The sequence below is a fragment of the Monodelphis domestica genome, chromosome 4 (assembly GCF_027887165.1).
Source record: "Monodelphis domestica isolate mMonDom1 chromosome 4, mMonDom1.pri, whole genome shotgun sequence".
Taxonomy (NCBI): Eukaryota; Metazoa; Chordata; class Mammalia; order Didelphimorphia; family Didelphidae; genus Monodelphis; species Monodelphis domestica.
The window spans coordinates 250,731,151-250,758,429 of NC_077230.1; the positions used below are offsets into that span (position 1 = coordinate 250,731,151).

At 36.1% G+C, this 27,279-nt stretch overlaps 1 protein-coding gene across 1 annotated transcript; it reads left to right on the top strand.

Moving 5' to 3' along the window:
- Positions 1-248: 248 nt before the first annotated feature.
- On the top strand, positions 249-27,028 carry LOC100032606 (caspase-13-like). The gene is made up of 10 exons (XM_007494908.3): positions 249-366; positions 1,905-2,153; positions 3,044-3,121; positions 6,938-7,035; positions 15,792-15,965; positions 16,466-16,700; positions 18,365-18,511; positions 23,236-23,345; positions 23,834-23,967; positions 24,574-27,028. Exons 1-9 carry the CDS (start codon positions 360-362, stop codon positions 23,930-23,932), a joined length of 1,197 nt encoding a protein of 398 aa, XP_007494970.1. The 5' UTR covers positions 249-359; the 3' UTR covers positions 23,933-23,967; positions 24,574-27,028.
- Positions 27,029-27,279: the final 251 nt, after the last annotated feature.

Consider the following 27,279-nt stretch of genomic DNA (forward strand, 5'->3'; position numbering starts at 1 on the left):
TGTGCTTTTTAATGTACATTCATTCCATGTCGAAGTAATCAAGATATTATTTAATTTGATTTAATGCATGAGGCCATGAGCCAAAGTCCAAAGTCTAAGCATGTGTTGTTTTTGTGTACCCTATTTATTTCTCACATATTTCTATTTATTTTTTGATAAAGAGAAGAATAAATTTTTGTCATGTATTACAGAGTTCTGGCAGCCAGACTCCTTTTATGGGAAAGATCCAATGAAATACTGAGGCAATTTTTTTCAGTCTTTTAATACCCTCCCCCCTTCCTTTTCCCAGATGAGTGTACACAGGAAGGGTAAAGTGTACTTTCATTTTCAGTCTTGCACTATCACGAATTAGAAGGACCATGGCTGGTGAGTAGGGGTACTTTTGTTTAAAGGGGGAAAATACTCAGGCCAGGCTTGAGGGATTGCTTGCCTGTTAATAAACCTGGGAGTTCAGAGCAGGACATACCAGGGAATTGCTTTCTGATGATGCTGCTGTTTTTTGAAACTGGAACTTTTCTTATGCCAGCTTTATGGATTGTGGGGCAGGGACTGGGGAGATGAGAACAAGGGCCTAAGAGTTAGATCCCATCTCCAAAATTTCAGAAAGGGAGGTGAAGGAGAAACTGACTTTATACTGAGTCCTTATACTATTTTCCTCTCATTGCCTTCGGAACCATATTGTGTGGTTTGTTTGTTTGTTTCCTTTCCTGTTCTGTTACTTTCCAGGAGTATGGCTAATTAAGTTGCTGATGGTCTGTAGGCCACAGTTTTATAAAATTATATTACTGGAAGGGCTGGAAGAGATTGTTGTGTCCCAAAGTGCCATTTTATAGAAGAGGAAACTGTGATTTAGTAATGGCTTGTCCACTATCACATAGATTGTGAAAGGCAAAGTCAGAAACAAACGGAGGTCTCCTGACTGCTTGTCTGATGTCCTTTCCACTGTGATTACAAGAACCCAGGATCTGGTTTCAATCTCAAACTTTCTGAAATTGAATAAGAGGAGAATTCCCCCAGCCTTGTACGATGAACCCCTTACTTAAGCCTTACTTTCATTAACAATGTTTCCACCCCCATAGCTATACTTCACTAAAAAGAAAAAAATACCACAAATAGGCACTTTCAAATTGTGAGCTCTAACAGATCTGCTTGTGTTAGAAAGTGTTACATGTAAACAGATTTCTGAAGAATTTCTAAATCTCTGCTCTGAGCAAAGTGCACACAAACTGTAGCTATATTCTCTGAATAGAGCTTCTTGGTCACAGATTTAGAGATGAAAGGTTATTTGGAGGCTATCTTGCTCACCACCTTCATTTTGCAACTGCGAAATCTGATGTCCACTGAGATTAATTGACAATGAAATATATAGGGCAAAATTTAAACTCAGGATTTTCTGGATTCCCAATTCAGCATTCTATCCACTACAAGAAATAGTGCTACTTCATCGCAACTCAAAAATTCATATTATTTTTTAAAGGAATACTATCTTGACTATCATAACCATTAAACTAAATGTCAGTTTTTATTAATAGCTATGCTCTGGCAATCCAGTGTGATATAAATGAAAAAATATAGCTGTCTCTTACATAGTGTGGGTTTCAATTTCGTAATCTTAGAACTTTGGCTCTATGTAGGACTCTTCATTCCATTTTTCTCAACTTCCCATTTATAAATGATGAAACTGAGGCTGACAGTTAAAAGAAGCATTTACTAACATTTTTAAAAAGTAACAAAGCAAGGACCAGTTATAGGTCTAATATTTGTTTGATATACCAACTTTCTTATCTATGAAGTGATTAAATTATATTGGGTTATTTCCAAAGACTTTTCTTGTTCTGAAATGAAATGATTTTCTGACAATACTTCAAAACTGTGGCTAATTCTTCTGATATTTTTTCCAACAGAAGGAAAAAAGAAAAATGATCCATGGGATGTGCTTAAGAATTCAGCCATGAAAGTACTTAAAGATTTTTGTGATGATTTAATTGAGCAAGACGTTTTCAATCAAAATGAAATAAAGAATATGGGTAAACAATTATCAACAGTCAAAGACAAGAGTGAAGACTTGGTTAAGATTGTCACTCATAAAGGTAGCCAAATTGGTGACATTTTTGTGAAAAGAGTATTGATGGCTGCAAAACAACTGCATTCTGGTAAGGCTCAATTATGTCAACTAAAAGGCTCACATCTTGTCCACAGGCCTCACAAAATCCTTTTTCTACTTAAAATTCAATATCTGGTTTCATCATTGATTCCAGTAGACACAGGAAAATGGATCAGTTCTATCTTCAGGGCCATTCAGAGCTAATGGTCTGCTTCCTTCATTCTTTTCTCTCTAATACTTCTCAACATATTGCTTGATCCTCATTCTCATTATTGGGATCCAACCTGGTATCTGCCTTAAGCTAGAAAGATTCTTCTTTTGGGGATTAGGGGTGGGGATAATTCAGTGCTTTGAGCTCAATCTTTGTGGTTTTATCCACTTTCTTTACCAGGTGACCTTTGGATGTTAAAATTCAGACCTCTCTGATCCTTCCACACATTAATTGCTTTTCTATGGGTTAAAGGTTTAAGGAATGTTAAAAATGATTCCTATCCCCTGACTTTCTCCATCTTACACCATTTGAGTTCCAGCAGCATAGGGTAGTACAAGAGTCATCAGACACTAAATCAGAATCCATAGCACTTACTTGGTGGATAAATTTTGAGGATTCATTTGACTATTGTAGGTAATTTGAAAAATGTCAAATCCTATTTTCTAGGAACTGAGAATTTACAGTGAAAGGTGGCTCTGGTGAAACTCGAAAGATATGAAGTAAACAATATGCTATATTGGATAAATTGTTAGACTTGAAATAAGGAGGATGTGTGTTCAAATGCTGCACCTAATACTAGCTATGTGATGACAGACAAATTACATAGCTTTTGTAAGCTTCAAAAAATCTCTTGAAATATCTACTAAATGATAAATGAGTAATCAACATGTGTCAAAAGCTCCCAAACTAACAATATTCTCATACCCCTCTTTCATTTTGTGCTTAAGGAACTCAAGCAGCAGATGAAAACTTGGAGTCAATAGAATATGCAGGGATGTCCCAGGCAGTGACTTCCCTCTTATCAGGTAACTATGCCTCTGTACTTAGAAATGACATTGAAGCCTATTTTTCCTACTCTCCTCCTTGAACTGTGAATGAACTTAGAGGGGTGAGGTAATCATCCAGGATAACCTTAGCTAAGTGGTATGATGCAAATGAGAAAGTCAGGGAAAGAAAACAGAAGACCTGTGTTTCAATGAAGGAGTTTCTTCTTATACATGTTGTGTATTTATATTTATAAATTAAACTGACCACATCTCAGCTTCCTCACTTCCAAAATGGATCAAATAATTTTGACCCTGAATTTCTTCCAAGATCATTGAAAATATTAAATGAAAGATTGAATGTGGAATTGTTCTCATACTTACATATTATTGTTGTTCAGTCATGTTTAACTTTGTGACCTTATTTGAAGTTTTCTTGGCAAAAATATTGGATATGTTTGTCATTTCCTTTTCTGTCTAATTTTACAAATGCAGAAGCTGAAATAAAAAGGGTAAAGCGACTCATTTAGGATTACGTACCTAGAGTGTCTCAGTCCAAATTTGAACTCAGGAAGGTAAATCTTCCTGACCTCTTGCCAGTACTTGATTCCTGTGCCACCGAAGTGCCACCTACATAAAACTATATCTATATAATTACTTTAATGCCCAAATATGATCACAGATCAAATTTTTTAAATGGCACAACTCTTGTTCCAGACTTTCTTTAAATAAACATATCCCCAATTTAGTCTAGAAGGAGGATAGTTAATATGACACCGAGCCTATGATATGTCTCTGATAAATTCTTATTTCAATATACAAACTTATTGTGCCTGTTTTGGCCTGATTTCTTCAAATTTGTGCAGCCTGTATTTTAGATATTCTTAAAGAAATAGCCACCTTCTGTACAGTTTCAAGCTACTTTCAAATGTTATATGTAACCTTAATTTTAAAAATAAGGCTATTGAAGCCCCCAAAAATAAGGCAAATGAAGCCCAAACTCAAGATAAGTACCTTATTCAATAATGTATAAGGTAGTAATTATTAAAGGTGGAAATTGAACCCATGCCTTGTGATTCTAAAGTCAATGTACTTTTCATTACATTAATGTAGCATTCTCTTTAACCAATCTTTTTTCCCCCTTAACCAAAAGCTATATTGTCTTCTCAATTTTTAAAATTTTATTTTCATTTTTTAAAAACCAGGGTGACATTTGTCTTTTTAAACTCCAGCAACTTATATCTTTATTCATCAAGACATTTAAAGGATTCCTAAAAGGAGGTCAGGAATGACCCCTGCCAATTGCTCTAGCATCCTGGAATTTAATGTTTTTGGTCTGATAACTTACTAAGTGTATTTTGCTAAACAATGGGATTGACAAATGACTGACAAAAGTGCCACTGCCTCTGACCTGTGGACACTTATAAATATATGCAGATAAAGAAATGTATACAAGTTAATTTTGAAATGAAAGGTACTATCACCTAGGGAACCAAGAAGTACTGAATGTGATAATGTGGTACTTGAATTTAGTCTTGAAGGAAATCATGGGGTCTAACATCTGTAGGTGAGGGTCTACTGGTATTAGGGACTATCTGTGCAAATTTTCAGCATGGGGTTACTGAGACAAAGAACAAGAAGAAAAGTAAGGTTCAAGGTAGGAAGGAGAAAAATGTGAAAAAAATTTAATGTTAAAACACTTCATATTTGACCTGAGAGGCAATAGGAAGACACTGGAGTTTATTAAACAGAGAGAAAACATGATCAAACCTTTAGTTTAAGAAAATCACATTAGTGACTGCATTGAAGATTTGAAAAGAGAAGATGTAGCTTTGAGGCAGAATGATAAAATTGAAGGCCATTATAATTGACCATAAAAATGTGATGAGGGCCTGAAGTTGAGATATTATTATTTAAATTTAAGTGGAGAAGAGGGGGCTAATTGAAGATATGTAATGAAGATGAAAACCTTTGACAGCTAATGGTATGGATGTGTTAAGTGAGCCTGCAGTGTCAAGAATAGCACCAAAATTGCATTTCTAGGAGTCCACAAAGATATTAGTGTCATTAACAGAGAAGATCAGAAGAGCTATGGGTTTTGAGGGAAAGACGGTGATTTTTGTCTTCTTGCGAATGATATGTTTATGGAATATCCAGTTCAAAATGTCCAGCAGGAAACTAGTGTCTTTTAGACTTGTGATCTCCTTGAGTGCAAGAACCATAATTTGCCCTTTCTTTTATTCCAAGCACTTAGCATATTGCCTGGAACAAAGTAAGTGCTTAATAAATATTTATTGACTGACTGATTGATTACTAACATGGAAATGGAAATCAGGAAAGAGACTTAATTGGGCTGTATTTAGAGATTTTAACCCATGGGAGCTGATGTAAGGGAGAGACAGAGACAGAGAGAGAAACAGAAATGTATGAATATTTTTAGGCAGCAGGAACAGAACTAATATTTATGGAGAGATTAATGATTAGCAAGACTAGGGAGATAAGATGAAAGGCAAGCTGCTAGATCATTTGGGAGGCTGTAGGATCAATGGTGCATGTGGAGTGGTTGATCTCAGTGAGGAGGATGAAAGACAGCAAAATCAATTGTTAAACATATATATCAACAATTCACCTCTTCTTCAAAAACCATAATAATGGAAATGATAGAGTGTACTCAAAAACAGCAATCTATGAGAAGGGTAAAAGAAGAAGTTTTCAGTGAAGAGCCTATTTTTAAAGCAAAGTTGAGAAATGGGATATTATTGCAAGTTTAAAGAGGAACCTTTTGGACAAGTTCTATGGGATAAAGGGGTTATAGAATTAAATGAAGAGGAACAAAAAGATTGTTTACATTCAAGAGCCTGTTGAAATTAGATCACAAGGTTTTCATTATGTCCTTGAGCCTATGGAAATCCTAATCCTTCCATGAACTTCCTGTCCTCCAGATAGCTTTCTGATCTTTATCCTTCTTCTGCACCTTCAGTTGATTCTTCAGGTCACTGCTCCATTATTATTAGACTAAAAAAGTTTCACAGTCTGCTCAGTGTATGGGAGTTGGACAAGCTTGTTTATGGTACAAAGTGAAACAGGAGAGGCTAGAGAAGCAAAACTGCAGAGATGGGCAGAGCTGCAAATCATAGAGAGACTTGGGGTCCAAAGGGAAGAATTTGAACTTTACTTTGTGTAACATGAGTCTCAGAGGCACACACAATAACCTAAAGGTTGAATTTGTAAATAAAAAGGAGCTACTGAGCAAGGGGCTGTTGGAACAAGGAAGTGACATCATCAAGGCACTGTTTCAGCAACACTAAGAGACACTGAGAAGAGGATGGGATCAGGAAAAGGGAGAGGCAGAAAGGAAAGTGAGGAAGTTGTCAAAATTGAAGGATCAATATGGAAGAGCTATATTACTAGAGTAGTGATGGTGGGAACTTAAAGGAGCAGGGGAACGTGAAAACATCTCTAAGGGCAAAACAAAAGAACTTGGTAATTTACAGGATGCAGATTATAACACACATTTGAATCATAGGACTCTTTGAAGGTTGGGCACAAGATGACCTGGGAAAACGGTGGTAGGATTCTCAGATACAAGGTACTCAAGAAAGTGAAGAGATTGATAAAAAGAAATTATGAGTCTGAACTTGTCAGTGTTTCAAGTGTTTAAAAGATAACTCCCAATGGAATTCAGAAGAAAGTCTTTTTTTTTTCAAAATAGTTTCCTCTCCCTCCCTTTTTTCTTTTATTCATGTGAATATGTCATTCTCAAAGGCATTTCCTGAGAATGAGAGTAGATTCTAACAGAAGTATACTGTCAAAGGATGTCCTAGCTCATTAGGAATTTTTTTTTTCTTTCTCTTGTAGCACCTCTAGCTATCCAGGCTGCTGAGTCCAGGCTTAACAAGGTCAAACTAAGTCCTACAGAATTCTACCAAGAACTGAGTGAAGCAAAGAGGGAAAAGGTAACATTTGGGGTGAATTCCCTATAAAAGAAGAATCAGTGATCTTCCTCAAATTATAAAGCCTGAAGGAATTATAGTATGTTTTTATATTGTCGAAAAATGTCTCGAGGCTATCCATATGCTATGTAGAGCTCCCTAACCTATCTATGTCTACACCTATGATTTAGAGTTCCCTCTATTTCCAAGCTCTCATATATATCCCTGATATCCCTTTCTGTTTCCTAAGTAAAAATCATAAGTCTGACCCTCATTCTTACCCTGTGACCCTGCATCCCTTCAACTCATTTAAAAGATATATTTATTACATCTACTTTGTGCAAGTCTTCTAGGTATAAACAGATAATTAACATAAACTATTTCTCAATTTGGAGAGGGAAAGACTCGCCTAACTCTTCTAGAAGGCATGATTGCTACATGAAACATGCAATGATGAAAAAATGAGTTTAATAGAAGGAAAAGATTCAACTTGATTCCACAAAATCTGTTAAGCATCTATTTTATGTGATACACTATATGAGGTACTAGAGAAAAAAAGATAAAATTTCTGCCCTCAAAGAAATTGCTTTCTTTTTTATTATAATACTGAAATAGAAGGAGCATGAATGTAGGAAGGGGGCAGTTGAACTGAGCCATGAATGAACATAAGAATTTTGAGAAGGTGATAGGGAAGTGGGGATTAAAAAAAAAAAGTTAGACTGTACTAGCTGCCAAGACACTGACATTGTCCTAGAGGGACACAATATGAATGGATTTCATGAACCATGGGTAAATTCTTAGATTCATGCAATAATAGTAATAACAAAAGGAAGGGCCAAAAAAAGGAGTTTAAAGAAGAAAGAATCACTGATAAAAATTAATTGGATGGGGGAAGCTGGGTAGCTTAGTGAAGACAGGCCTAGGGATGGAAGGTACTAGGTTAAAATATGGTCTAAGATACTTCCTAGCTGTGTGATCCTCGCCAAGTCACTTAACCCACATTGTCTAGCTCTCACAGCTTTTTTGCCTTGGAACCAATAAACAGTATTGATTCTAAGACAGAAGGTAAAGGTTTTAAAAAATAGTTAATGGGATGATAAGACTAGATAGCAGAAAAAATACTTCCCTTATGGAAAATTATATTTGGACTAGACAAAAAAGAAAATAAATTGTCTATCAGAAAGTTAATAAGAGATACAAACATTGGAATAATATAAAACAACCTACTTGTCTTTTTATAAATTGATGTTGCCTTGTACAGATGATTTACATCAAACTAACTCTTCTAGAAGGCGTGTCATAATTGAGTCATTTTTAGTGAATTCTTTTTTTTTCATTTGAATAAGTTTATTTAGTCAATTTAGAACATTATTCCTTGGTTACAATAATCACATTATTTCCTTCTTTCCCCTCTACCCACTCTTCCCACAGCCAACATGCAATTTCATTGGATATTACATGTGTCCTTGATCAGAACCCATTTCAATGTTGTTGTTTACACTAGGATGTTCATTTAGAGTCGACATCCCCAACAATATGACTTCAATCCATGTATTCGAGCAGTTGTTTTTCTTTGGTGTTTTTACTCCCACAGTGTTTCCTCTGGATGTGGATAGTGGTTTTTCTCGTAGGTTCCTCCCAGTTGTTCAGGGTCATTGCATTGCCACTAATGGAGAAGTCCATTACATTCGATTGTACCACATTGTATCAGTTTCTGTGTACAATGTTTTCCTGGTTCTGCTCCTCTCGCTCTGCATCAATTCCTGGAGGTTGTTCCAGTCCCCATGGAATTCCTCCACTTTATTATTCCTTTGAGCACAAAAGTATCCCATCACCAACATATACCACAATTTATTCAGCCATTCCCCAATTGAAGGGCATCCCTCATTTTTCAATTTTTGTCATCACAAAGAGTGCAGCTATGAATATTATTGTACATGTCTTTTTCCATGTTATCTCTTTGGGGTATAAACCCAGCAGTGCTATGGCTGGATCAAAGAACAGACAGTCTTTTAGCGCCCTTTGTGCATAGTTCCAAATTGCCCTCCAGAATGGTTGGATCAATTCACAACTCCACCAGCTGCATTAATGTCCAAACTTTGCCACATGCCCTCCAACATTCATTACTTTCCATTATTGTCATGTTAGACAATCTGCTAGTTGTGAGGTGATACCTCAGAGTTGTTTTGATTTGCATTTCTCTAATTATAAGAGATTTAGAACACTTTTTCATGTGCTTATTAATAGTTTTGATTTCTTTAACTGAAAATTGCCTATTCATGTCCCTTGCCCATTTTTCAATTGGAGATTGGCTTGATTTTTTGTACAATTGGTTTAGTTCTTTATAAATTTGAGTAATTAGACCTTTGTCAGAGGTTTTTGTTATGAAGTTTGTTTCCCAAATTATTTCTTTTCTCATTTTTGTTGCATTGGTTTTGTTTGTACAAAAACTTTTTAATTTGATGTAATCAAAATTATTGATTTTACATTTTGTGATTTTTTTCTAGCTCTTGCTTGTTTTTAAAGTCTTTCCTTTCCCAAAGATCTGACAAGTATACTATTCTGTGTTCGCCTAATCTGCTTATAGTTTCCTTCTTTATATTCAGGTCATTCACTCATTCTGAGTTTATCTTGGTGTAGGGTATGAGATGTTGATCCAAACCTAATCTCTCCCATATTGTCTCCCCATTTTCCCAGCAGCTTTTATCAAAAAGTGGGTTTTGGTCCCCAAAACTGGGAACATTGGGCTTATCATAAACTGTCCTGCAGAGGTCATTTACCCCTAGTCTATTCCACTGATCCTCCTTTATGTCTCTTAGCCAGTACCAAATTGTTTTGATAACTACTGCTTTATAGTATAGTTTGAGATCTGGGACTGCAAGTCCTCCTTCCTTTGCATTTTTTTCATGATTTCCCTGGATATTCTTGATCTTTTGTTCTTCCAAATGAACTTTGTTATTTTTTTTCTAATTCAGTGAAGTTTTTTGGTAGTTCAATGGGTATGGCACTAAATAAGTAAATTAATTGGGGTAGGATTGTCATTTTTATGTTAGCTCGTCTGACCCATGAGCAATCAATGTTTTTCCAATTATTTAGATCTAGTTTTAATTGTGTGGAGAGTGTTTTGTAGTTGTGTTCATATAGTTCCTGTGTTTGTCTCGGCAGATAGATTCCTAAATATTTTACATTGTCTAGGCTGATTTTGAATGGAATTTCTCTTTCTATTCTTGCTCCTGAGATGTGTTGGAAACATATAGAAATGCTGATGACTTATGCGGGTTTATTTTGTATCCTGCAACTTTGCTAAAGTTGTTGATTATTTCAACTAGCTTTTTGGTTGATTCTCTAGAATTCTTTAAGTATACCATCATACTTAAAGAATCTCTGCATTCTTTAAGTATTCTTTAAGTATATCATCTGCAAAGAGTAATAGCTTGGTCTCCTCATTGCCAATTCTAATACCTTCAATTTCTTTTCCTTCTCTAATTGCTACTGCTAGTGTTTCTAGTACAATGTTAAATAATAGGGGTGATAATGGGCATCCTTGTTTCACTCCTGATCTTATTGGGAAGACTTCGAGTTTATCCCCATTGCAGATGATGTTTGCTGATGGTTTCAGACATATACTGTTTATTATTTTTAGGAAAGGTCCTTCCATTCCTATAATTTCTAGTGTTTTCAATAGGAATGGGTGTTGTATTTTATCAAAGGCTTTTTCTGAATCTATTGAGATAATCATGTGATTTTTGTCAGTTTGCTTGTTAATATGGTCAATTATGCGGGTGGTTTTCCTAATGTTGAACCATCCTTGCATTCCTGGCATAAATCCTACCTGGTCATAGTGGATAACCCTTGTGATGGCCTGCAGGAGTCTTTTTTCTAGTATCCTATTTAAGATTTTTGCATCTATATTCATTAGGGAGATTGGTCTATAGTTTTCTTTCTCTGTTTTTGACCTATCTGGCTTTGGGATCAGTACCATGTTTGTGTCATAAAATGAATTTGGTAGAAATCCTTCTTGGCTTATTCTGTCAAATAGTTTGTATAATATTGGAATTAGTTGTTCTTTGAATGTTTGATAAAATTCATTTTTGAATCCATCTGGACCTGGGGATTTTTTCTTAGGGAGTTCTTTGATGGCTTGTTCAATTTCTTTTTCTGATATGGGGTTGTTAAGGTAATTTATTTCTTCTTCTGTTAGTATAGGCAATTTATATTTTTGTAAGTATTCATCCATTTCACCTAGATTGTCATATTTGTTACCATATAATTGGCCATAGTAGTTTTTAATGATTGCCTTAATTTCATCTTTATTAGAGGTGAGGTTTTCCTTTTCATCTTTGATACTGTCAATTTGGTTTTTTTCTTTCCTTTTTTTAATTAGACTGACTAGTACTTTGTCTATTTATTTGTTTTTTTCAAAGTACCAGCTTCTAGTCTTATTTATTAAATCAATAGTTCTTTGATTTTCAATTTTATCAATTTCTCCTATCATTTTAGGATCTCTAATTTAGTCTTTATCTGAGGATTTTTAATTTGTTCGCTTTCTAGTTTTTTTTTTTTAATTTGAATGCCCAATTCATTGACCTCTGTCCTTCTTAATTTATTAATATATGAACTCAAGGATATAAATTTGCCCCTGAGTACTGCTTTGATTGCATCCCATAGGTTTTGAAAGGGTGTCCCATCGTTGTCATTTTCTTCAATGAAGTTATTAATTGTTTCTATGATTTGTTCTTTAACTAATTGGTTTTGTAGAATCGTATTATTTAATTTCCAATTAATTTTTGACTTACCTCTCCATGGACCCTTACTAATTATTATTTTCATTTCATTATGATCTGAGAAGGTTGCATTTATTATTTCTACCCTTTCACACGTGTTTGCAATGTTTTTATGCCCTAATACATGGTTAATTTTTTTTTAATGTACCATGTGCTGGTGAAAAGAAGGTATATTCCTTTTTGTCTCTATTTTTCTCCACATGTCTACTAACTCTATTTTTTCTAAGATTTCATTCACTGCTCTTACCTCTTTCTTATTTATTTTTTGGTTTGATTTAACTAGTTCAGATAGAGGAAGGTTCAGGTCTCCCACTAGTCTAGTTTTTCTGTCTATTTCATCCTTGAGCTCCTCTAGTTTCTCTTTTAGAAATTTGGATGCTATGCCATTTGGTGCATACATGTTGAGTACAGATATTTCCTCATTGTCTATATTGCCTTTTATTACAAGGTAATTACCTTCCCTATCTCTTTTAACTAGACTTATTTTTACTTTGGTTTTGTCAGATATCATGATTGCATCCCCTGACTTCTTTTTATGTTGATGCCCAGTAGATTTGGCTCCATCCTCTTACTTTCACCCTATGCATATCTATCTTCCTCATGTGTGTTTCTTATATACAGCATATGGTAGGGTTTTGGATTCTAATCCACTCAGCTATTTGCTTGTGTTTTATGGATGAGTTCATTCCATTCACATTCAGAATTATGATTACTAGCTGTGTATTTCCCAGCATTTTGATTTCTACTCCTGGTCCTGCCTTTTCTTCTTTCCCTATTTCCTTCTACACCAATGTTTGTTTATAATCAGTCCCCCTATTTCCCACCCTTATTTTACTTCCCTTTCTACCCCCCTCCCTTTTTGTCCCCCCCTTATTTTCCCTGTAGTCTTTTGAAAATTGCCCCCCCCACCCTCTACCTCCTTTGTACTGCTTCCCTCCCCACCAATCCATTTGTTACCCTTCTACTCCCTTATAGGGTGCAAATCTCTTCTCAGCCCCAATGGATTGAATTGTCCTTCCCTCTTTGGGTCAGTTTCAATGCACATAAGAGTTGAGTATTTCCTATCTCCAACCTCTATACCCTTCCGTTGTATTGATGCTCTCCCCCCTCCTGCCATGAGCTTCTTTGAGACATATAAATTTACCCCCATTTGTTTCTTTTCCCATTTCTTATAGTATTAATCTTTTTTTAGCTCTAGTTTTATATATATAAATATATATATATAAACACATATATGTATTTATGCATGCATGCATATATCTATTTACCTATTTATGTCTTGTCCTTTCATCCTATACAGTTTTGTCACTGTTTCCTCTAAGTGTAATTCTTCTAGCTGCCCAGGTGATCACAGCAGTTTTTAAGAGTTACCTCTTTTCTCATAGGGATACATATCCTGTTAAGTTATTGAGTCTCTTAAATTTTTTTCTTGTTATTGTTTTGTTTTGTTTCACTTTTCCCCTCTTTTTAATTACCTTTTGATGATTCTCTTGAGTTCTGTGCTTGGACATCAAATTTTCTCTTCAGGTCTGATCTTTTCTTGATGAATGTTTGAAATTCTTCTATTGTATTGAATGATCATACTTTCCCCTGTAAGAATATAGTCAGTTTTGCTTGGTAGATGATTCTTGGTTGTAGACCTAGTTCCCTTGCTTTCCAGAATATCATATTCCATGCCTTTCAGTACTTCAGTGTGGATGGAGCCAGATCCTGAGTTATCCTTGCTGTGGTTCCATGGTATCTGAATGACTTCTTCTTGGCAGCTTGTAATATCTTTTCTTTGGTCTGATAGTTTTTTAATTTGGCTATAATATTCCTGGGTGTTGTCAGCTGGGTATTAAATACAGGAGGTAATCTGTGGATTATTTGAATCTCCACTTTTCCCTCTTGTTCTAGGATATCAAGACAGTTTTCCTGAATAATTTTCTGTAGTATTATGTCCAGGCTTTTTCTTTTGTCATGGTCTGCTGGTAGACCAGTGATTCTTAAATTTGTCTCTTCTCAAAAGATTTTCTAAATCGCCTGTTTTGTGAATGAGATGCTTCATATTTTCCTCTATTTTTTCATTCTTTTCATTTTGTTTTATAGTGTCATGTTGCCTTGTGAGGTCACTTAATTCCAGTTGTTGTATTCTGGTTCTTAAAGACTGGATTTCATCCTTGGCTTTTTGGTCATCCTTTTCATTCTGGTCTGATTTTCTTTGAAGGTCCTCTTTCATCCTCTTTACCTTGTCTTTCATCTGCTTTGTCTCATCTTTCATCTTTTTTGCCTCATTTTTCATTTCCTTTGCCTCATTTTTCAGCTGGTTGATTTTGGCTTTCAAGACACTATTTTCTCATTTTAGTTCAAGTGCCTCTTTTTCCAGATGACTTATCTTAATTTTTAAGTTCTTTTCCCAATTGTCTTCAGCCTCTCTTAATTGTGTTTTGAGTTCTTCCACAGCTTGTATCCAAATCGCTGGAATTTCTGATTTATCGTTTGTTGATCTCTCCCCCTCTGTTCCGTTTGCTGAATAGAAGCTGTCTATTGTAGTTTCCTTCTTCTTTTTCTGTTGTTTGTTCATATTCACCCCTTCTTTACTCCCCGTATTTGTCTGTGCTCTTGCTCCTCTCTTTTTTTGGTTTTGGGGGCTTCTGTCAGCCTCCTCTCTTGGAGCTTTAACAGAAGATCTCTCAGTGTAGTCTCTGGGGGAGGGTTGTTGGGGATTGAGCTTCCCTCTCCTCTGAAGGCTTTTGATTGGATTAAAGTCTAGCAGTCAATGAAGATGGGTGTGGAGCCCGGGGTTCCCTGAGTCTGGACACTTTTGATTGGATTAAGTTCAGCTTAGTTGGACTGGGTGCACTCTGAGTACAAAACCTCCTGGAAGGCTGGAGCAAATATGGAGGATCTCCACAGCTCTGGCCAGGCTGCCAGATCTATGCTCTCTCTCTAGCTCCTTCCCCACCATCTGTGTTGGCCGCCCTGAACTTGGAACAGCCCTGCTCGCATGGTACACCCTCCAGACCAGCACCTTTGCCCACCCAGAAGTTCCCGCTGCCACTGGAGTCTCAGTGCTCTAGGTGGGAGGGGAGATATGTCTTGGGACCTTCCTTCTGTCTTCCACTTAAACCCGAGTGTTCTCGGATTCCAACTTTTTTGGGGGAGTACCTTTTGAATTAAGTCCAGCAGGAGGGTTCCTTGGCTCTGTCTTGTTGTTAAGTTTGATTTTCAGTCCCCTAGGATTATTTAGTTTGTGATCAATAAGGAAGGCTATTCAGAGGTCTAAACTTCTGCTCCTTCTAGGCTGCCATCTTGACTCCACCCTATTAGTGAATTCTAAATGATTGTGGAGAACATTAATATAGTAGGAATAAAAAAGAGAAAATATTTTTATCATTAAAAAATAAGAATAGATGGAAAGTATAAACCATAGGCAAGTTGAGGCAAGTTAACTTAACAAAATTCTAGAATATGTTTTTTTTTTTTAAATAGTGACCATGTGGGGAAATGGAAATATGAATCACACATAAAAAAAAAAAAAAACTTAGGTTAATCAAGAAAATCTTCTATAAGTACAACCCTATTTCAATTTTTGATATGACTTCTAATCCAGTAGATCAATGAAAAACTGTTGACTCAAACTGAAACAATTATTAATCATACAAAGTGGTTGTATAGAATATCTCATACTATTATGGAAAATATTGATAGATTTGGAATAAATGATAATGTACTTAGTTGAATTAAGGATTAGGTGAAGGTCAGGACCCAACGAACAGCTATAATATGTAGTTAGATTCTGAACTTCTTACCCAATGACACATGCAATAACTTGATGAGTCTCTAGAATTCAAGAGAATACAATTCTTCTTCATTTTCCTAGTTATACTTCTGACAGATGTGAGTGTTTTTCTAATATTATAAGCACAAAACCTAGGAGAGATTTGTATGAACTAAGGGAGAATGTTGTAAGTGGAACAGAAAAATATGTTTTATATATTTGTATATTTCTTACAGATGTATTTAGTCATGGAAAAAGGATCCCGAACACGCCTGGCCCTCATCATATGTAACACTAAATTTGACCACCTTCAAGAACTAAATAAAGCTCAGTTTGACATTGAGAGAATGAAGGATTTACTTCAGATCCTTGGATATAGAGTAGAAGTCAAAAAAGAACTTTCATCAGTGGTAAGAGCCACAATGCTGCAACAATGGTGTCCTTGCCTCCCCTTTCTCCCAAAGGCAAACAGTATGAGGAATTAATCTCATCTCCTTTGTATTTCCCTATCTTATAGGTAAACTAGGTGATAAGGGGATAGAGTTCCTTTGGAGTCAGGAGGACCTGAGTTTAAACCTTATCATAGATACTTAGAGAAACATTTCCTTGCGCAAATTATTTAAACTCTGATTGCCCCAGATTCTTTCATAGTAAAATGGGAACAATAATACCACCTAACTCCCAGGATTGTTATGAGCATCAAAAGAGATTATGTTTGTAAAGTGCTTTGCACATTATGTAGCACATAGTAGGTGCTGTATGAATGTTACCTGTTGCAATTATTTCTTCAATGCAAATTCTCTTGTCAATTATATTCATCCATATCACTGGATTTACTTAAATGTAGTCCCTCACTTGTAGCTCAAATGTGCTTAGTTTTCCTAGTCATTGATTTTTTAATGTCTCTCAGGACATGGAGTCAGTGTTGAAGCAGTTTGCTCTCCGCCAAGAACACGAGTCCTCAGATAGCACCTTCCTTATATTCATGTCTTATGGTACCACTACTGGCATTTGTGGAATAAAACATAAACAGCTGGAACCGGACATCCTGGCCAATGATACTATCTTTAAAATTTTCAACAATAGTAACTGTTCCAGATTGAGAAATAAACCAAAGATTATCATTATCCAGGAATGCCAAGAAGGTAAGTGTTCTGGTTATATATTGAACTAAACATGGCCAGCCATTCACCTAGACCAGTGATGGGGGAAGTTTTGGAACTTTTCAGGGACCCCGTGCCATTCCCTACCCACCTCCATACTGAGCGCCAGTGCCCATCCTCCATTGTATGCTGTAACAGTTAAAATTTAGGGGAGACTGAGGCAGGTAGGAATGAGTTTCTCTCTGCAAGGAGTATTATATTTTTTAGAGGTTTATTGAAGATTAAGGATTAAAGAAAAGACAGGATAAGAAACATGTGCCTAGGCCAGAGTGGCCTAGACAAGATAATCTCACATCATGGAAGAGAGGCCTCTGCTCCAATGGGTACCTTAGAGGAATACATCCTCATTCCCTTCCTGAAGGTGACAGGCTTCCTAGTGCAATTTGTACACAGTGAATAAGTCATATTACTTTTTAATATTGTCAGTGACCCAACCCTTATCAAAGCACTCATACCTGGGGATATTCAAAGTGAAAGACTGCCCCTAGAACTGGAGTAGATGTAAATTTCCTAGAAGTCTCAAGTATTTGGTAGGCCTTTGGGGCACAGAGACCATGGGCTAGGGGCTGGATATTTTCTTCACTTTGAGAGACCTGCTGTAGCTCCTGCTAATTAAATTAGGGAATTATCTGCCCAGGTAGCTGCATGCATATAGTTCAAAACCTAGGAGAAGACTGCCACCTGTTTCTGAGTCCATGTATTCTGCCCTTCCAGTTTTACAGTGGTGGTGGAGAGGATGGCTGATATGGACTCTCCCATCTCAGTGTTAGCTGCTTCTATTCCTCTGTTTGGGCTGGGTGTCCTTGGAAGGATTAGGGAAGATCTGATTAGCATTTTCCCTTAGAGATTGGTGAATGGAGCTCAGCCCCAGATTTTATCAGGGAATTATTTTAATTAGGGTCAGTGCAGTCAGGGGGTCCTGATCCAATCAATTCTTTGTTTACAAAAGCAGGTCAAAAACTAAAAGGACTTTGTACCTTTTGCAGGATGAAAGGTGTCCAGTCTAATGGGAGTGGCCACCTCTACTGCTCAGCTCCTAGGATTCTCAGGGTGAAGTAGGGTTGGGGTGGAGGGGAGCTTAGCTGCACTCAGCCCCCTCAACAATGGAAAGAGGCTAGAATGTCCCACTCCCTGCATTTGGGGGCAAGATCAGTCTCCTGGCAGCCAAACCAGAGGCCTGAGCATGCCCGTGGAGAGGCCTCTACATACCATCTTTGGCTCATATACCATAGGTTTGCCATCATGGACATAGACCTTCAGAGGCTGGTCTATTCTTTCCCAGGGATAAGGAAGCAGCTTTTTATCCACGGTTTTATTCTAGTCACTAGCATAGGGAAGGGAAATTACAATAGACTCAACCAAGCTATATTTACCATTCCTCAGAATCATCACCAACTTCCCTCATATACTGAAAACTAGTCTGTCCAATTGAAAATTGGTTGTCTTTCCGAAACTGATCTATCCTGTACTTCAAATCAACAATTTCCTTCATAGCAGTAAAAGGGATTATCTTTGTACATGTGTATATGCAAGTGTGTATGCGTAATATGTGTGAAAATGCTCCCCCAAATAATGGACTGATTTAGTAGTCACTGTAGGCATAATGTGTCCAAGGTAAGTAACACCATTTTACCCATATGACCTAGGGATAATTTCAGAACAAGGTGCAATGGCAGCTTCTGCAGACAGCTATAACCAATCTTCCAGCAGTGACACAGAGGGCTTTTGGAAGGATGCTGCTAGAAAAGAGCATGTGGAAAAGGATTTCATTTGTTTTCACTCTATAACTCCAAGTAAGTGGCTTCTTTGAATGAAATTTATAATTCTTTGACTAGTTCACATACACTGACCTTGGCTACTCCCTCTCTTGTCAAGTCAGTAAATCTCCGTCACTAGAGGATTTTAGATGATGGGGAAGATTGAAAATTAATGTTCTCAGTATTTTAATGACAGTTGTCTTGCTGATTTATTGTGTTAAGGGAACTCCCCAAATCAATGACTGTGATGACAATACAGACAAGGCAATTGAGTCACAGAATTAAAGAAATTCCTAAGAAAAATCACAGACAAAATAGCAAAAGAATCAAAGAATTTCCAAGTTCGTAGAGACTTCAGATCACATTTAGTCAGCACCATTCTGAAAAAGAGTTTCTTCTTTGATATGCATTATCCAGTCTTTGTTTAAAGACCTCAGTTGAAGGAAACAGTCAGCTTTTGATGTCTCCATCCCCCCTTTTGAACAGGTCCATATAAGATATTTTTCTCCCTAATATTTAACCTAAATTTTCCTCATTTAAATTCCAATCATTTCTCCTATGTGTTATAGAATCCATTAAAACAAATCAATTTTCTCTATCACCCTTCAAAGAACTGTAGACAGTTATGATGTGTTCTCCCCCATCCTGCAATGCTGAACTTTCCTTAATCTAACTAAACCTTTTCCATACCTTAAGCAAAACTTATATATCATGATTGAGGCCCTTTCTCACCCCTGTTTTCTTTATTTGAATATTGGTCAGTTTAGCAATTTCCTTCTTAAAAGACTTGTGTGTTTTAGCATTCAAGAATTAATAGAACCACAGCAACAATGACAACCAAAAAGTGCCATGGAAGAAATAGCATAAAAAATGTAATCAACTTTGATCAGGATCTATTAGGATATAACATAGAAAATGGAACAGGAATCATTCTCCTACCTTATCTGAATCAGCTAATCTATTTCTTCACCTTCAATTTATATGTCTCTCATTTTTATTGTGTTTCTTATAAACAACACATTGCCAGGTTCTGGTTTTACATTCAATGTCATAGTTACAAGCTGAAAATTTCTATCTATTCCATTCTGCCTCACTGGTTGTTTCTTTCATCTTTTTTTCCCCACCATATCCCTCCTCAGATATCCAATTTCCTTTGACCAGTATCTTTCCAATTCACACCCTTTCCCCCCAAAACTCCTTTATCCCCTCCTCTTGGCCTATTAGTTCCATATTGGCTTGCCTTTTCAAATGTCCCTCCTTGTCCCTTTCTCCTTACCTTTTAAATTCTCATTCTATTGATCTTTCTGAAAACTCCTTCTTTATCCCTGTGAATTTCAAAACTACTCAACCCTGTTCAAACCATTCTTTAGAGGATGGGATTTGGCTATTTCCTGATCAATAACAATAGAGATACTTTGAATGACAGAATCAGGTCTTGGAAACTACAATCTCCACCCTACTCAGGGTAACAGGATTTAGGAAGGGCGGCAGAAAAGTTCAAGATTTAATTATTTGAGAATATGGACTTCAACAGACATGTGCAAAGGGGACAGACCTCTGGGAGGTCCTAGGTTAAGCTAGAGCCACCATTGGCACAGGTGAGACACAGGAAGTGAGGTAGAGGAGAGCTCAGGAGGGCTGGGGCTTCCTGTGTGGAGGAGAGTGTGGTGGTTGGAGCCTGCTGCTTGGAGTGGAGGCCCTCAGACTGTTTCTCCATTTTGGTCACTTGAGTGATAGGGACTGATCTCTTTTCTTTGCCTCTGCTATCCAACACCTTGGGCCTTTGGCCTAGCCTAAGCAGAGTGGGTATTTAAGCCCTATTCCCTTCTCTCCCCTTTCCCCCCCTCCTCTCTCTCTCTCTAATACCTTTCTTCCTACTGTTTGTAATTAAAAACTCCATAAAAGGTTGACTGCTGACTTAAGTTTTCATTTAGGAATTACATAGCTGAATTCCTTGGCGACCTTAAATTAATATATATCAGTCTTTTAAAGTGATTTCCATATCACATCCCCAAACTGTGCTCTCCAACTTCTTGATAGGAATTTGATTCCCTCCTATAGAGCCTCATATTACCCATCCCATACCTCTTGATATGTATTCCTCTCTAGGTATCCATCTCTTCCCTTCCTTTTAAGCCTCTCTTGCTTCTCTTATTCCTTCAGCCCCAAAAGGGCACTCCCAGTCCCTCCCTTATCTCATTCCACTTCCCTCCTATTTCTCTGTACATTAAGAAGATTTTTACCTTTCCAATTATGGATATTATTTTCTCTTTATCCCAGGACAGATGAAAATAGCATTGTAGTACTATTAGTCTCCCCCCCCCCCATCCTCTAAGTCTCTTTGGCATTTACTTCACTCATTCCTCCTCAATATGAGATAGTCATTCACCCTACCTCCTCCTGATCTACTCTAGTACTATTTCAGGTCATTCCATTACATTTACCTTGATATCAAGTCTTACATCAAAACTAGCACATTCAAAATACCCATACAGCGATGCCATTACCAGGAGCCATAAATGACATTTCCTATACAGGAATTGAACAATTTGATCTATTAGGTTGCTTATGATTAGTCTTTGTATCTTTCTTATAATTAAAATTTTATGCCGAGTTCTGTGTTTTCCCCTAGAAATCCTTTAGTTCAATAAATATCCATTTCTTAACTTTGATATTGCTATGATCAGCTTTGCTAGATTTGTAATTTTTGGTTTAAGGTAAGAACTTTTATTCTATGAAGTACTGTGTTTCAAGTCCTCTATTCTTTTAAGGATGCTATTGCTAGATTTTGTGTTATTCTGACTGTGGTGATTAGTAGATTCTTTTTATTTTGTCTTCTGATTCTAGAATCTCTGGGATGTTTTTCTTCATGATTACTTGGAGTATAAGTATTTAGTATGTCTAAACTTTTTTTTTCCATTGTAACTGTCCAAGAGTCCAACTATTCTCATATTGTCTTTTCTTGATCTATTTTTCAGCTCAATTCATTTTTGTGATAAGAGGTTTGATATTTTCTTTTATTATTTCATTTTTTAAAATTTTGCTTTATCATTTCTTGTTGTCTTAGGGAATCATTCATCTCTGCTTCCCCAATTCTAGTTTTTAATAAATTAATTTCTTCCCTGAATTTCTGGATCTCTTTTTCCATTTGAATAATCTTAAATATATTTTTTTAATTTTCTAGCATTGCTCTTATTTTTTCTAATTTTTCCCAACTTCTCTTATTTTGGTTTTTAAATCTTTATAATGCTCTTCTAAAAGCTCTTTTTTGAGCTTGTGGTTATTTATTATATTTCTTTGCTCTTTTTGAAGTAGTTTTTTTTTAACTTCATTGTCTTCTAAGTTTGAACAGAGATCTTCTCTGTCCCCATAATAGTTATTAATAGTTTGGTTCTTTTTCCTTGGCTTGGTCATTTGATTATTTTTTTTAATTTTAATATTTATTATTTAGTTTCATAAATCAGATTAATAGACTTAATCACTGACTTTTTGCTGGAGTCACAGAGTTTCTAGTGTACTGAGATATGTTACCCTAGGTTCAGGAAGTTTTTAATTTGTTTTTTCCTGGGTCCTATGTAGTTATCCCAATTTTTATAGTCCAGGGTATGATGTAGCTTGAGTTCCCCCACTCAAACGCCAGTCCAAGATTGATTTCAAATGTTCAAACTAGAACCCTCAGATAGTTCTGCCCCTGTAACTGAAAGTAGTCAGTTCTCCTCCCCCATTGGCACTAAACAGGGTCTCCACTTTCCTGGAAGTAACCACAGGTGGATGGGCCTTAGTCTCTCAGAATCCACATGCAGCAGTGTGTGATTCTCCCTTATTCCTTTCTGATGTTACTCTAGCCTGAGATAAAGCAAATATCTAGACAATCCTCATTGCTTTGGCCTCCAAAGTCCCTTATTTGTTAATAGTGAAGCATTAGTTTCTGTCCTTAGGGCTGGGTTCCTGTCCTTGCTTTTTTGGTTAATGGGGTTTCTAGAGTCATGTTCCTAGGACCCTCCACCTGCCAATTCTAGTGTTATAGTAAGGGAAGCAAACTCTGGTACTCAGGGAACAAAGTGAAGTTGCTGTCCTTCTCCATGAGACTATCTTGTGGATTCTACTCTGTTTACTCTGTTCTTGCCACTAGGTCTTATGGTGGTGGGACTGAAGCCAGGAAGTTAGAAGCCATCCTCTCTAGTTGTCCCTGGCTGTTCAACTTTACACCTGTCTCCTGTCTGTTTCTGCTGCTTTTAGCATTGATTCTATGGGGTTATTTTTAGTTGTTTGTTGGAGGTTGAGGAAGCTTCATGCTCTACTCTGCCATTTTCAGTAGGAATGATTCTCACAAGCATTGTGGGTTAGTTATAATGAGTGGAATAAAAATTCTTTCCTAGTAAATCAAATGGCAGGAGGAGAAGATAAAGCAAACTGATGAAGATTTTAGTCAAGCTTTTGTTTAAATATTATTTATAGCATCTCTAAGATACCTGACCACTAGATGTCATTCTTTGCCATTAGCTTATTTGGACAATGTATACCAGACCATCAGAAGTATGGTGTTTCCCCAGGGGATATTTTGCTTGCACACGGTAGCTTACACAGTGGTGATCTAATGATTTAAAAACTCAGGTTTAGTTGAATTAAGTGAAATTCAGTTGAATTGCACTGGTTCTTCTTTCCTCTTAAGGAAGACATGAAGTCATAAAGTTAGACCTTATGGTCTAAAAACAAAATGAAAGTCAGGGCCTTGAATCTTATTATTCCATTATTTCCAGATGACATTTCTTTGGAAGATAATCAAGAAGGTTCCCTCTTTGTCACCCTACTCACTGATTGCTTCCAACAATATTCTTGGTGCTGTCATGTGGAAGATCTTTTCAAGAAGGTTAGTAGACTCTCTATGTAAAGGATAAGAACCTCCTGCTAGGCAAAATTATTTTAATACCTATGCTTCTTGTCCAGGAGCTATACAACTTTATTAGTGACTCTGACTGTTTAAGATCTCAAAAGTTTATATGATATCTTATCTTTATATGTTCATTATGAAAATAAAAAAAATAGATTTAGTTTCCCCTTAATGATATTTCATTCTCTGTACTGAATCTCCCTCCTGATTTTCCGACAAGTCCTTCTCCTATTTGTCTATTGTCTAGATACTATGTCTAGTACAAAGACTTCTTAATAATATGATGTGGCAGGGACTCTCATCCAAATTTTACATCTTCTCTCCCTTTTGTTGAACAAAACTTCCTAATATTTCCAGATTTCTCTGCCAGAAAATTGAAAAAATCAGGTAAAAATTATTTACTACAGGCCCCATGAGACTGATTTTCCTTCTAAAAGATATCTACAAATATCTGTCCTTTCCTTCAGGTCCAGAAATCATTTGCAACATCACCGGTACCTGTCCCGATGCCCACCATTGAAAGGCAATCCATGACAAGATACTTTTACCTTTTCCCAGGAATTTAAAGCTATGCAGTAATACCAGCCATTTTAAAACAAAGGTAAATAGTTCCAAGGGATTGGAAGTATGACTTTCCTTCTCAAGATTGATAAAAGGACTTCTGGTGAACACAGAGAAAAGTTGGTGGAGGATAAACTACTCTACTAGTAGGGAAATTATAATTTCTTGCATGTGGGATTGGGATTTGATGATGGTCTGAGTAACTTCAAAATTTATTTCATGTGGGCCATTACATGATTGCTTAGGTAAAGATGAGTCCAGCATTACTCCTATTAGAGCAGACACATGATTTTGGCCGTATAAATTTAGACTTTACTTTCAGATTTTGGATATACTACTAAGATCATGGAGAGAAGAAATGGTTTTGTTGTTGATTTCAAACTCATTCTTAATGAGCTCATAGATCAGCAAGGTTAACTTCTCAATACTTAAAATCACAATTTAGATTTGTGATCTAAAGTACTGATGTAAAATGGTCCTCACATTCACTTAGTGAGGATCATTTCATAGTCTTATCTAGGAAAAAGTAAGCACTACTAAAATGTTATTTTTGCAAATTAACTGTATTATTGTTATTGACTATTTCAAATCTTCCTCAAATCTGATTTAACTATTTCAACATGTTTTTGTTTTTTTGTTTTTAAAGGCCTCTCAGCAAACAAAGACTGGTCCAGAGCTATGATTGGTCCTGGTAATCCTTCTTTCTTTTTCCTTTTTCAGGGCTAAGTAGCCCTGGAACTGTATTTCCACATTTTTGCATATGCTTCTCCAAAATCCTATAATGGCCTGAGCAAATAGAATTCATTCCTAAAGTTGTATATCAAATTATACATCCTCCAAGAAGCTTTCTATGATATTTCAATACTTTCATAAATTTAAGATCACATCTTAGTATGTTACAGTTAAGATTATAGTTTATTCAAGACTTGGCAGACTATAGCCCAAGAGCCAAGTTCATCCACTGAGCTAAGAAAGTGTTTTTTTTTTTTAATATTTAAAAATAAAGCTTTATTTCATTGAAAAATAATATATAAAACATCTTTACTTGATATTATATACAAAAAGAGGTGGAACAGATTTGTCCTTCAAACTACAGTTTGTTTATCCCCAGGCTATTTTTTTTTTAATTTCAGTTGTTCTATTTGAATATGCCATATGGTTTCTAATATTTTGTCAAATAATTAAGAAAGGTATAGTGTCTTTTTTCCTTATATTCATCACATTTTGAGCTTAGTTATGGTCACTAGGATACTCTCAATTATTAATTCTGAAAATTGAATGAAATTAATCAATTTGGTTCTGAAGCAATTACTGACTTTTTTTTGCAATGTACAGACTAGCCAGGAAACATTGTACAAATGGTTAGTGACCTTGTAAAGATTAAAGCTCATTTTGAGAGTTTATTTCATGCTTTTTATTTTTACAGGCCAATTTTATATAGATTTTTTCCTTGACAATCTAATGTGTCTCTTCTTGTAAGAAAGAAAAAAAAATAGTTATGATACCAGTGAATAGATTTCCCAGGTTATGTAGCATTTCAAATTCATACCATTTCTACAAGGAGATTATCTATGTACATTTGTTTATCTCTTCTTTGGGGCCAAGATTGGTCTCTACAATTACACAACATTTAACTTGTTCTTAATATCCTCTCATTTACATTAATATAGTTATTGAGTATGCTGTTTTCCTGGTTCTTATTCTTACAAAATTTTTATGCTTCTTTGATTTCAACATGAACATTATCCTAATTTTTGAAGCTGAATTTCTATTTTTCCCAAGGCTGGAAATGCACTGCTCATCAGAACAGAATTTTTGAGCAACTCCATTTTGAACTTAAGCCATCAGTATTTTTTTCTTCTTAGGTAGCCTGGAGGTCTCCTTTTTCCAGGAACTTACCATATTGATGTTTGACTCATTGCAGATACCCAATTACTTTTAGAACTCCTGAATTCAAAGGATCCACCAGCCTTTATCTCAATAGCAGATATTATTGTCATCCATCACTATACCAATACATCATTTCTGAATATATAACTATGTATCCTATCAAATTCTATAACATATTCTGTAGTGGAGGTGTATACCTTCAAACCTTCAGTTTTAATGTCCAGTTATAGAGAATCAGTCTCAGCCTAGATACCCTTTCATGCCACAAAAGGCAGGATCTTTTCCCCAGAATCCAAAAGAAAAGAGAAAGCAGGTTTTTTTTGAGAAATAGGAACAAAGGATAACACAAAGTTAGATAAATGTGAAAGAACCTCTTGCTTATAGGAAAAGGTATAGAAAAAAAAGACCTGTATACCCATCTCTTTCACTTCCTCTGAGTATGATTTTTGTTAGTTTGGGATCTACCTCCACCCAGTGTAGACCATCACTGTGACATCTTAGTAGATGGGCTTCATGAGTGAAAACATCACCGTTAGGTGACTGACATGGTGAGAACAACTCTCCAAATTTAGATGGGCCCATTAAAGGTAAACCCATAATACAGATATGAGTTTAAAACCATCCTTCCATACTTGGTCTCTTCTAGAGCTTATGATTTCTTGTTTTAGCCCTCAAAAACTCAGTTATTACCATTTCTCAATATGGCATTAGGGCCTAGTGGGGGTAGATGTATTATCCATTATAATATTTTATTGGGCTCTAAGGTATACCCTATACAGGGGAATATGGGGTGTTCAAGTGTCCACACTCACTGAGCCTTTTTCAATACTATTTATCCACCATTGATGTCCACTTATCACCCTGTTCTCACCTATGACTTTACAAAGTTGTCATGTACAGTGGCCACACCCTGGTAAAACTATCTTAGCAGAAAGGCTAAACCAGGGTGAGTGTAATAAGCAGGCCTCAGACTCTATAGTAAGTTAGACAGGATGTCAAACCCAAGCATTTGAAGACTTCTCCCTGAGGAATGGTCCAATAAGAGCAATTTGTTCCAACAGACAAGAAGGCAACTGACGCAAGCACTATGCAGCATTTAGAGCTTGTTTAGACAACAAAGACCCAAAGGTCATTCACTGCACCCTGAGCTAACACCAGTCATCCTGTCTGTTGTCTTGCCACTCAAGAATAAAATGAGATTGATAACTTTGTGCACTGTTGCCTAACTTAAATACAATTCAAGTCAAAATTTTATCTCATAATGCCACTGGTTCTCTTCAAAAACAACAAAAAAAATAAAAATTAATAAAAATTGTAGAGTTCTTAATGATATTTCATATTGTATATTGGTATGCTGGAAATTTTTGCATATTCAGTTGTAATAATTTTTTTACAAGTTGGTTATTTATATTCATGATACAAAGTACTTAATCATAATTATAGCTTCAAATGTTATGAATTA

Coding starts and splice junctions, on each gene's coding strand:
- LOC100032606 (XM_007494908.3), top strand. Junction 2,154..3,043: donor TGCAAAACAACTGCATTCTG/GTAAGGCTCAAT, acceptor TTTGTGCTTAAG/GAACTCAAGCAGCAGATGAA. Junction 15,966..16,465: donor AAAAAGAACTTTCATCAGTG/GTAAGAGCCACA, acceptor AATGTCTCTCAG/GACATGGAGTCAGTGTTGAA.